General features: G+C 35.9%; 1 protein-coding gene across 4 annotated transcripts in view; it reads left to right on the forward strand.

Moving 5' to 3' along the window:
* DCAF6 (DDB1 and CUL4 associated factor 6) overlaps window positions 1-13,141 on the forward strand; it is a 162,056-nt gene that overhangs the window by 67,480 nt on the left and 81,435 nt on the right. For all 4 annotated transcript variants that reach the window (XM_006872620.1, XM_006872622.1, XM_006872623.1 and 1 more), the window contains 2 exons: window positions 4,012-4,131; window positions 6,006-6,266. In XM_006872620.1, the coding sequence (XP_006872682.1) occupies window positions 4,012-4,131; window positions 6,006-6,266 (381 nt within the window). The remainder of the gene's footprint in view (window positions 1-4,011; window positions 4,132-6,005; window positions 6,267-13,141) is intronic.

Raw genomic sequence — 13,141 nt, forward strand, 5'->3', positions numbered from 1 at the left:
ATAGCTTGTTATGATCCATGCAATTGAAAGGCTTTGTGTAGTCAATAAAGCACAGGTAAACATCTTTCTGATATTCTCTGCTTTCAGCCAAGATCCATTGAACATCAGCAATGATATCCCTCGTTCCACGGCCTCTTCTGAATCCGGCTTGAACCTCTGGAAGTTCTCTGTCAGTGTATGCTTGCAGTCGTTTATTACCTTTAGTAAAACTTTACTCGCATGGGATATCAAAGAGATTTTCCGATGTATTGAAATAGTGACCTTTCAAAATCTCTAAAGATTTTTTTTAATGCCATAGTACATGAAATCGCTGTATTGATCTTGACTAGAACTTTTTAAATAAGTAGTATCTGCAGGAATGTGATAAATGAAAGTTTTATAACAGAGTTTCACTTGATATGAAATGAAGTATCTGCCTGCTTTGTTTTTGTAACAATTAAAAACATCTCTTTCCTGTTTAAAAAGCTGAGTCTATTGTATTGTAGCCTGTTAGTAAATCTCCTAGGGATGATGCTGAAACCATCTCTAGTTTGATGATGATAATGTTGGTCAGGATTTTTGTGATAGACTGCTGAATTGTTTTACAAATATGTCATATTGGTGGTGGTGGTACTGTGCCGTGGAGTCAGTTCCGACTCATAGCAACCCTGTACAGGGTTTCCGAGGCTGTACCTTTTTATGGGAGTAGAAAGCCTTATCTTTCTCTCGTGGAACGGCTGGTAGTTTTGAACTGCTGACCTTGAGGTTAGCAGCCAACTCGTCACCACTACGGTTGGCATATGTTAAAGGGATAACCTCAAACAAATTTTTATTTAGGACAGCAGAATCTTCATTCAAACTGACCCCTCTAGTATTCAGTATGTGAGTATTATAAGACTTGTTTTTATGGGTAACATAGACATTTTTCATAATTGTCAACATATGTATTTATTTGTCTGAAATAATTTATATATAACCTTGAAGCAGGTTTCACACTGAATTTATGGTTTCCATAAGTAGCCACATTAAGCTATTGGTCTTTTACTTCAGACACAAACCTCAGGAAGAGTGACAGAAATTTTGAATTAAGAATTTTATTCTGTCCTTTTTGAAATTTAAGAGCCTGGGAGTTGCATTAGGAAAGCCTTTATACAACAGTGGAAATTTTATATGGATCAGCATTTTAAAAACTTATATTAGTAGGTTTAAATATTTTTAGATTTTTAATTGCACAATAAGCAGTGTTACTTATTTACTAATGCCCTATAAGTTTAATACTTACTCTGTTGTAATAGCATTGAAAGTCAGCTCATTGTCACCGCACAGCACCAAAGACTGCAAGAACCTCAGATGGTGCAGTTACAATTTTTCAAATCGGTAACCCATAAGCATGGCTGCAGGTGATACATAAGGTTAAAGCCAGTAAATGTATTCAACTTCATAGGCTGGAAATTTTACTGATTCTTTGGTCACCCAATTACCTAATTAATGTGCCCTCATGTTAGGCTCAGGAAGTCCTGTTAAATCATTTTATCATATGTTTTCCAGAACCCATGCTCAGATTCTAATGAAACTGTACCCACTTCCTTACTCCAGCATTACAGCCATGGACACGTTCACACTTTTATCTTTCCTGTAACCCAATTTCATCTTGTGGTCCAGTCAAAAATAAACACAGGCTTTTAAGGTTTAAAAAAAAAAGGTAGAATATACAGAGTCACTGTACCAAAAAGAATTGGTCGATGTTCAGCCATTTCTAGAGATAGTTTATGCTCAAGAACTGATGGTACTGAAGGAAGAAGTCCAAGCTGCACTGAAGGTATTGGCAAAAAACAAGGATCCACGAATTGATAGAATACAAATTGAAATATTTGAACAAATTGATATAGCACTGGAGGTGCTCACTCATCTATGCCAAGAATTTTGGAAGGCAAAAACTACCTGGCCAACTGACTGGAAGAAATACATATCTGTGTCTATGCCAAAGAAAGATAACTCAACAGAATGTGGAAATTATCGAACACTATCATTAGTATCACATGCAAGTAAAATTTTGATGAAGATAAAAAATTGGTTACAGCAGTACATCAATAGGGAGCTGCAAGAAATTCAAATTGGATTTAGAAGAAGATGTGGAATGAAGGATATCACTGCTTATGTAAGCTGGGTCTTGGCTGAAAACAGAATACATCAGAAATATGTTTACTTGTATCTTATTGACTGTATGAAGGCGTTTGACTATGTGGATCATAACAAACTTTGGATAACCTTGTGAAGAATGGGAATTCCTGAATACTTCATTGTGCTCATGAGGGACCGGTTCTAACAGAACACTGAATATTTTAAAATTAGGAATATTGTGTGCCCAGGTCGTATCCTTTCACTGTACTTATTCAATCTGTATGCTAAGCAAATAATCTGAAGAAGAACACAACATCAGGATTGATATGCAGATGACAAAACCCTACTTGCTTAGAGTTAAGGGGACTTTAAAAACTTGCTGATGAATATCAAAGAATACAGCTTCAGTATGGATTACAGTTCAATTTAAAGGAGACAAAAGTCCTCACAACTAAACCACAGAGCAACATCATGATAAACGGAGAAAAGATTGAAGTTGTCTAGGATTTCATTTTACATAGATCTACAATGAGTACTCCTGGAAGTAGCAGTTAGGAAATCAAAGGATATATCTCATTGGGCAAACCTGCTGCAAAGGACCTCTTTAAAGTTTAAAAGAACAGAGATGTCAGTTTGAGGACTAAAATGAGCTTGACACAAGCCATGGTATTTTCAGCCATTTCATATGCATTTGAATGCTGGACAATGAATAAGGAAGACCAGAGAATAATTGATGAGTTTGAATTGTGTTGGTGAAGAACATTGAAAGTACATTGGACTGTTGTTGTTAAGTGCCATTGAGTCGGTTCCAACCCTGTATAGGGTTTGAATCAGTACTGGCCCATAGTGACCCTATTTACAGGAAGCAGTTGGTGAGCCCGAACCCTTGACCTTGTGGTTCAAACAACTTTGCAGTCCAGTGCATTAACCTGCAGAGCCACACCAGCTCGCTTTCTTGGGCTACCAGAATTAAAAACAAATCTGTTTTAGAAGTACAATCAGAATGCTCCTTAGAAGCAAGGATGATGAGACTTTATCTCACACACTTTGACCCTGTTGTCAGGAGCAATTAGTTCCTTGAAAAGGACATCAATAAAGAGGAAGACCTCCCAACAAGTTGGATTGACACAGTGGCTACAACAATGGGCTCAAATATAGGAGATGTGTGGATGGGACAGGACCAGGTGGTATTTCATTCTGTTGTACTTGATGGCACCACACAAAAAACAGTTTATCCTTAACAGTAATGCTTTAATGAGATCACAAATCTTTATTTTAACCTATTTAATGTATAATTCAAGGTGCTCTGGTAGCATAATGGTTACGAACCGCAAGGTCAGCAGTTCGAAACTACCAGCAGTTCCACAGGAGAAAGATGAGGCTTTCTGCTCCTGTAAAGATTTATAGCCTCAGAAACACTGTACAGGGTTGCTATGAGTCAGAACCGACTCCACGGCACCTAACTACCAATTTATAATTCATGGACACTTCTCAGTTGCCACTCTTAGAATTAACCATGAGTGTTGTAGGGGGCATTTCTAAGATCAGGCAACCATGAAGGAGATGTGTGCCATGTTCTCAAGGAACTCACAATATAAACAGTTGCCATATAATGTGATGATAGTTTTAATAAATTTATATATGTATATAATTTATTTAGACAATTTGATTTTTTTTAAATGGCTTAACAAATATTAGCCCCTTTTTCTGTTTGAACCACTGCCTCTTGGTCTAGGTACAGATTCCTCATGAGCATAAATAAGCATAGAATTTTCATTCTTCGCAATGTTAGCCATAATGTGTTACGATCCATAGAGTCTAATGCATTTGTGTAGTCAATGAAACACAAGTAAACATTAAAAAAAAAAAAAAAAAGGTTCAAAAGCACTGAAAAGAATTCTGTTGTCTTAGGAGAGCAAAGCCCCAATGTGTCATTGATGCAGAGGATGTCTGACATGTTATCACGATGGTTTGAGGAAGCAAGTGAAGTTGCGCAAAGCAATAGAGGACGAGGAAGATCTCGCTCAAGAGGTAATTTTTAAAATTAAGTGAAATGATAGAAATGACCAAACTGTTTATTGAAACCAATTTTATTTATACTATATCATTTATATCCTGTCTTATAACTGTAGTAATCACAGGGTTCTCATTATATTGTATATAACAGTAGAGGACAAAGATAATGATTATAATTTGCCCTTCTGGTTCCACTAGACTTCACCTTTTCTTTGCTCTTTAAAAAAAAATGAGATTCTCCATTTTAAGTCCTTTTATATGTACTCTGTGAATGAAAATATACAAAACTCTGTAGATAAGCAAGTTTTACAGCTTCAGGGGTCTTCAAAAATTTGTGGAAAAATTGCATTATCTTTTCATTCAATTTTTCCATGAATTTTTTGAAGCTTCCTTTTACTACTTAATAATCTCTTTTTTATTATTTGCATACATTGATTATTAATTATTGGCTCTGAGGTTTGGCTGACCTCATTTATCATTTTTACTGATTTCCAACTTTATGATCTTTGGCAAGTTACTTATCTCTCTAAACAATGAGAGGTATGTTGTTGTTGTTGTTATTAAGTGCCGTCGAGTCGGTTCTGACCAATAGTGACCCTGTACAGGGTTTCCGAGGCTGTAAATCTTTATGGGAGCAGAAAGCCTCATCTTTCTCCCATGGAGCGGCTGGTAGTTTCGAACTGCTGACCTTGCGGTTCACAGCCCAATTCGATACACATTAACTTCTTCATAGTGTTGTTTTGGGTGGTTAATATATGGCTGCTGTTGGTAACATTCAGCCACTTGACAATATTTCAAATTCTAAAAGAAAAAATTTGAGGGATTTCTTTTCACAGATTGTTATTGGTAACTCCTGTAACAGTTAGGTTTTTAAAAACTTCTACGACAATGGGTTTTTAAAGAACTATTAAATTTATCCTTATGTTGAAATCAGGAAATGTTAAAATACTGGCGATTAAAAGAAAAAAATGTAACAATAATTCATTGTATCATTGTTTTTAATTCTCTGTGGTAGTCTCATCTTACAACATATTAACTTCTTTATTTTTTAGCCCATCCTATTTCTCTTTTTATAAAATCTACATTTGAAGTAAAAAGAGATACGTTTTTAACATTTATTGAGTTCTCTTTATTAATTCTCTGCAGCTAGCACAGACCCTAACACAGCACACGTCCCTCACTCAGGCCTTTTCTTAAACCTTGAGTGTTTCTCGCACTTCCAACACTATTGCTTATGCAATGGGAATCCGGAACTTTATTCTATTCTGGCCGATTTTTAGCTTTCGTGTTGCCTCTAGCACAAATTAAACTTTTGGTAAATATTTTACCAAGGATGGTATGTTATAGAGTGTGAAGCTATTGTTAAGTGCTCTTGAGTCAGTTTCGACTCATAGGGACCCTGTGTAGGATTTTTGAAGAGTGGATGGTGAGTTTGAACCACCAACCTCGTGATACAAATGATTTTGTGGTCCAGTGCTTATCCTAGAATGCCATACCAGAATGTAGAGTGTGCTACTACATCAGAGTAAATCCATTGTCCTGTAGTCCAGCTGTTGGATCAGAATTGCCATCTTCAAATTTAAAGGACTAGACATGATTTGTACATAGCTCAAAAACTTCCATAATTTTATCTAAGTGAAGCTCTCATGTTAAACATTTTGGTTGGAAGACTGATTATATTAGCAAGAATATACTGTAGATAGAATTTTTTTTTTTTTAAACCCTATTGATTAACCTGTTTGGTCAAGTGGACCAAATCACCAGTGGGTGCTTTTGATACCCTAAATTTGTTTGTGTACATATGTGTGAGCTGAGCATATCTCTTTAAAGCAATTGATTTTGGAAAATATGTTTTAGATTTTTAATTTTCATTAATGTGCTTTCTGAAGGTGGAACTAGTCAGTCAGATGTGTCCACACTTCCCACCATCCCATCAAGTACTGATTTGGAAGTAGGTGAAACTGCAATGGAAGTGGATACTCCAGCTGAAGAGTTTCTTCAACCTTCTACATCCTCTGCAATGTCAGCTCAGGCACATTCAGCATTATCTTCTGCAGAAAGCCCTCATACTACGTCTTTGCTGTCTTCTTCAGACAGTGAGCAAAGGCAATCTGTTGAGACTTCAGGACATAATACACATCATCAATCTGGTGAGAATGGTATTTTTTAAATAAGCTATGGTTCATGTGATGATTTCTAATGAAAACTTAACAGGGGGTTTTGAAGTATACCAAATCACATGAAGGTCTTGCTAGGATGAATGATCAAAATGACAAGAATGATCACATGTAATGTGTGATCATGTAACTTTAACACATAGTTAAAGAGTGCTTAACTTGCATGAATTTTGACATAACAGGAGCCTTCTTATATAAAAAAATTCTTTCAAAACTATACTGGCTCCAATAAATTTTTGACGTACTTTAGTGTACTTCATTTAAATTATTATAAACCAATCTAAACCAAATCGACTTTTCTAGACTTAACTTGATTGTGTATTTGCATTAAAGCAATAGTGTGAGTATAGTCCAATTTTATTAGTTCCATTGTATTTAGATTCTTGATGATTTTTTGCTCAAATCATGAAACATTTGTATTATATTCTATACAGTGGATTTGATATGGTCTGTTTGCTAACAACGTGCAATTTATTTCATTATTTATCCTACTGTGACATTAAAAATTATTTTACCAGAAACGTATTTTCTTGGTATTTTATGTTAGTGAAAAAATCAACTTATTAATTCATTAAAATACCATTTATTTTCCCCTCAACTATAGCTCTTTATATTCAGAACTTTCCCCCTAAAAATGGAATGTACTAGTATTTAAAATAGTATTTTCAGTAGATATGTTTATAATTGCTTTAATTTATATATGTAATTAAACCACCAGTAAAATGTTTATTTAGATATTTTTTGATTCTTCTAAGGAAACATTTTATGTGACATAACCAAAATTATTAGCAGATAGTAATACAGCTGGAGACCAAAGCTAATTCCCACCAGCTTAGCTGCCAAGCTGTCATTTATTCTTGCTTCTGTGGAAAATGATGTTAGATCACCAAATATGGGTATTTTAAAGTAAGTATTTTATCAGTACATACCAGTTTTGGTCATCCATCTTTTGTTTCTGTGGGACTAGAGGCCAGAGTCAATTACATAACTGTTAGTATTTGTGTGCATTTTGTCCATATTAATAAACTAAAGATGAGGTGCAAAATTAGGTTTACATACTTTAGTTAGCATTGTTAACATTTCAACTTCAAGGAACATAAAATATTATGTAAGGTTTGGGAAGTAAGGGCATATTTAGTTAAGACTTTGCTTTTATGGCACTGGTAAAATTATTTTAAAAGCAGTAGGAATTTTTAAAGTGACAGCATACTTTTTAGAAATTGTAAGTTACCAGGAAAACGAAAAAATTCTCTAATTAGTTGATCCTTAACTAATTCCAATTGTTTCTTAGCTATATCTCTGAATAAAGTATTTAGTTGGTTTAGAGTTCCTAATACCTAACAAATTATAATACTATATTTTAAATAGTTAAATTCACTTTTACTGGTTACTATAATTATGAAATACTAATCATTCAAATTATTGAAGTAGATATATCCCATCCTATGATGATCATGTGATTATTGTTTAAACATTACTTAGCATCTTTGCATTTTTCCAAAAAATTTAGTATTTTTAACTGGGAAGTTACTGGATGGATTTTGATTGATTAAATTATAAGGAAATATTTCCACTCTACCTAGACACCTGTAGTTATTTTGATTGTTCTTGTATTCTTCCAGAGCTAAACATATCAATAGTAAGGACTTAATTTTTTCCCCTCTGTCTCATGTACTTAATCACAGTCTAAGTCTGTATGTGTTTGTGAATAGTGGAAGTCCATTGGGTAAATGTATCAGCTCACAGTGACTTAGAGCCATGGTTTGTATCCCTGCCTTGCAGAGAGAGATAAAGGGAATGAAAGACTGTATTCTCATCTATATTTACCTTGCTGTTTACCCTAATTATCTGCCTTTTCTTAGTTTACATCTAAATCACTTAGTGACATTGGAGAAAATTATGATCACAAGAGTCAATGGACACTTAACACTGTGCATCAGAGTCGTCTCTCAACATGCTGTTCTCCAGCTACATAAAGTATCTACTTCAGATCCTCACAACTTTCCTCAAACTTGTAACACTCCCCTTCATCCTTACCTTACCACCAGTTGATAACTTATTATCATTCTTCCCGGTGAAAAGTGCTTAGAGGGGAATACACTCATCTTCCTACTAGTGAATCTCCCAGCTTTCTACCATCTATATGTGCATGTCTGTAATGAAAACAGCCACATTCTGGGAGAAGTGTGTCTGTTCTTATGAAAGGCTAGCCAGTGCAGTACCTTTCTAGCTTCTCAAAGATGTTCATCATTGTTATTGCCATTTCTACTGAATTGTTCCTTTGACCTTCTTCAAACAGGCTTAATTATTATTGCTGATATTAAAAAATCCTCTTTTAACTATTCCACATCCCTCTATAGCTACTGCCTTCTATCTCTGAGTTTTCAGAAGATTTACTTGTATATTTTCTTCATTTTCATACAGTCTCCAATATGTTTCTCAACCTGATTGAGTCTTGTGCCCATTTTAAAAATCAGGTTGTCAGTCTTTTTGTTGTGGAGTTGTAGTTATTTATGTATTTTACATTTTAAACCCCTGTCAGATTTCCTAATATTTTTCTCCCATTTTATAGGTGTTTTACACTTAAAAAAATTTTTTTTCAACTTTTATTATGAATAGGATGTAGGTTTACAGAGCAGATAAATTTTCCATTCAACAGTTCATGCACATTTTCCTGTCATTGATTTCAATCCCCACAATGAAACTTCACTTATCCCACTTCCTTGCTGTGTTTTCTGTTTTTGCTCTTCTTCCTTTCCTAACTCTTCTGAACTTTGGCTTTGAGTAAATGCTGCCCTTTTGATCTCAAATGGTTGATTATTCCGAGGTGTATGTGCCTCCCTATCTACTGTTTGGCTGAAAATTGAGCCATGGTGGTTGAGTTCATTTTCAGACCTGAATGGTTACTAAGGGCCTGGTCTTGGGGGTTCTGCCAGTAAGCCTGGCCTTTTTCTTTTTTTTTTTTTATGATTTTCATTTATTCTTCATTCTTATCCCTTCATGCCTCTTGAGCTTCATTGCTGAGCAAATGCTACTCTTTTGATCATATGGTTGATTGTTTGAAGGCCTACATAGCTCCCTGATATTATTGCGTACCTTATAGGCCTACCTATCATTTGGCTTGTCATCACATTCATCATCAAAAAGAATATTTCAAGGTCTGTCTTGAAATACAATGCTGCCTGTGATCGGATAATATCCATAAGCCTACAAGGAAAACCAGTTAATACCATTATTATTCAAATTTACATATCAACCACCAAAGCCAGTGATGATGAAATGGAAGAATTCTACCAACTTCTTCCATCTGAAATTGATCACACATGTAATCAAGATGTGTTGATAATTACTGGTGATTGGAATGCAAAGGATAGGAACAATGAGGAAAAATCCATAATTGGAAAATAGGACTTTGGTGACAGAAATGATGCAGTAGATCACATGATATTATTTTGCAAGACCAATGGCTTCTTCATTGCAAATAAAAGATACGCATGGGCCTCACCATATGGAATACACAGAAATCAAATTGCTTCTATGGAAAAAGATGGTGGAAAAGCTTCATATAATCAACCAAAACAAGGCCAGGGGCAGACTGTGGAACAATTGCTCATATGCAAATCAGGCTGAAGCCGAGGAAAATTAAAACAAGTTCACAAGAGCCAAAATATGACCTTGAGCATATCCCACCTGAGTTTAGAGATAATCTAAACAACAGATTTGATGCATAACACAATAAAGACCGAAGCCCAGACGAGTTGTGGGATGATATCAAGAACATGATACAGGAAGAAAGCAAAAGGTCATTAAGAAGACAAGTAAGAAGAAAAAGACCAAATTGAATGTCAGAAGAGACTCTGAAACTTGCTCCCCAGCATATAGATGCTAAAGCAAATGGAAGAAATGAGGAGATAAAAGAGCTAAATAGTTCAAAGAGCAGCTCAAGAAGACAAATAGTATAACAAAATGTGCAGAGACTTGGAGTCTCTCAACATCTCTCAAGCTGAGGGACTGAAGAAAAAAATTCAAGCCTCGACTTTCGGTATTGAAGGATTCTATGGACAAAATATTGAACGCTGCAGAAAGCATCAAAAGAAGATGGAAGGAATACACAGAGTCACTGTACCAAAAAGAAATGGTCGATGTTCAGCCATTTCAAGAGGTAGCATATGAACAATAGCCAATGATACCGAAGGAAGAAGTCCAAGGTGCATTGAAGGCATTGGCAAAGAACAAGGCTCTGGGAATTGATAGAATACAAATTGAAACATTTCAACAAATTGATGAAATACTGGAGGTACACACTAATCTATGCCAAGAAATTTGAAAAACAACTATCTGGCCATCTGACTGGAAGAGATCCATATTTGTGCCCATTCCAAAAAGAGGTAACCCAACAGAATGCAGAAATCATCGGACAATATCTCATACAAGTAAAATTTTGCTAAAGATAATCCAAAGACAGTTGCAAGTAAACAATGATAGAGACCTGCCAGAAGTTCAAGCCAGATTCAGACAAGAACGTGCAATGAGGGACATCATTGCCAATGTCAGATGGATCTTGGCTGAAAGCAGAGAATACTAGAAAGATGTTTACCTGTGCTTTATTGACTATGCAAAGGTTTTTGATTGTGTGGATCATGACAAACTATGGACAACATTGCAGAGAATGAGTATTCTGGAACACTTAATTGTGCTCATGAGGAACCTGTACGTAGACCAAAAGGTAAATGTTCAAACACAACAAGAGAACACAGAATGGTTTAAAATTAGTGAAGTTGTGCACCAGGGTCATATTCTTTCACCATATTTCTTCAGTCCTTATGCTGAGCACATAATCTGAGAAGCTAGATTATAGGGAAATAAAAAACAAAAAAGAAAACTAGTGGCATCATAATTAGAGGAAGACGAACCTGCGATATGCAATCTTGCTTGCTGAAAGTGAAGAGGACCTAAAATACTTACTGACAAAGATCAAAGAGCACCACTTTCACTATGTGTTATGCCTTAGTGTAGAAAAGACAAAAATCCTCACCACTGGACCAATAAGCAATATCCATATAAGTGGAGAAATGATTGAAGTTGTCAAAGACTCCATTTTCCTCGTATCAACCATCAACACTCATGGAAGCAGCAGTCAAGAAGTTAAACGACATATTGCATTAGGAAAATGTGCTCTACAAGACTTCTTTAAAGTGTGCAAGAGCAAAGATATCAGTTAGATGTCTAAAGTGCACCTGACCCATGCCATGGTATTTTCAATAACCTCATATGCTTGTGAAAGTTGGACAGTGAATAAGGAAAAATCATAGAAAAATTGATTCATTTGAATGATGGTGTTGGAGGAGAATATTGAAAGTACCATAGACTGTCAAAAAAAAAAAAAACCAGATTTATGTTGGAAGAAGTACAGCCAGAATGTTCCTTGGAGGCCAGGATGGCCAGATGTCATCTTTTATACTTCGGACATATTATCAGGAAGGACTAGTCCCTGGAGAAGGGTATCATGTTTGGTAAAGTGGAGGGTCAGAGAAAAAGAGAAAGACCCCCAGCTATATGGATTGGCATAGTGGTAGCAGCAATGGGCTCAAACATAATAACACTTAAGAGGTTGAAACAGGACCAGGCAATGTTTCATTAATGTTGTGCGTAGGGTCGCTGTGAGTTGGTACTGACTCGATGACACCTAACAACAACAAAAAATCATTTGGCTAAAAGTTGAGCCCCAGAGGTGAGTTCAGTTCCAGGCTTGAAGGATGTCTAATGGGATAGTCTTAGAGGTTTTACCAATCTCTATCAGAACAATAAGCCTGGTCTTTTTATGATTTTAAGTTTTGTTCCACATTTTATCCCACTCTTTCCTGGACCCTTTTTTGTGATCCGTTTCAGAGCAGTCAGTAGTGTTAGCTGGGTGCCATCTAGTTCATCTGGTCTCAGGCTTGTGGAGGATGAGGCTCATATGGTGTATTACTCCTTCGGACTAATCATTTCCATATGTCTTGGTTTTCTACGCTCTTCTTTGACCCAGGTAGAGAAAGACCAATAGTTGTACCTAAGATGGCCACTCACAAGCTTTTAAGATACTAGTCAATATTCACCAAAGTAGGATGTAGAACACTTTCCAGTTGACGTTGCTGTCTCCTGAGACTATGGTTCTGAACCTCCAGGCCCAGAAATTCATTCCTTCAAGGTGTTTGTTTATGGCTTATAAGTTTTTGTAACTTTTCCCTTAGTATGCTCTGACATCAGATGGATCTTGGCTGAAAGCAGAAAATACCAGAAGGACGTTTCCCTGTGCTTTATTGACTACACAAAGGCCTTTGATTGTGTGGATCATGGCAAGCTATGGACAACATTGTGAAGTATGAGCATTATGGAACACATAAATGTGCTCATGAGAACCTGTACATAGACCAACAGGTAGTTGTTCAAACAGAACATGGGAACACTGAATGGTTTAAAATTAGGAAAGGTGTACGATAGGGTTTTATTCTTTCATCATACTTATTCAACCTGTATGCTGAGCAAATAATCCGAGAAGCTGAGTTACAGGAAGAAAAACGTAGCATCAGAATTGGAGGAAGACTCTCCCAACATGCGATATGCAGATGATACATCCTTGCTTCCTGAAAGTGAATAAGACTTAAAATACTTGCTGATGAAGGTCAAAGACCATAGCCTTTGGTATGGATTGCATTTCAGTGTAAAAAAGAAACAAAAATCCTCACCAGTAAACAACATTCTTATCAATGGAGAAAAGATTGAAGTTGTCAAAGACTTTATTTTTCTTGGATCAACCGTTAATACTCATGGAAGCAGCAGCCAAGAAATCAAACGACATATTGTAT

Source organism: Chrysochloris asiatica, unplaced genomic scaffold (genome assembly GCF_000296735.1).
Source record: "Chrysochloris asiatica unplaced genomic scaffold, ChrAsi1.0 scaffold00207, whole genome shotgun sequence".
Taxonomy (NCBI): domain Eukaryota; kingdom Metazoa; phylum Chordata; class Mammalia; order Afrosoricida; family Chrysochloridae; genus Chrysochloris; species Chrysochloris asiatica.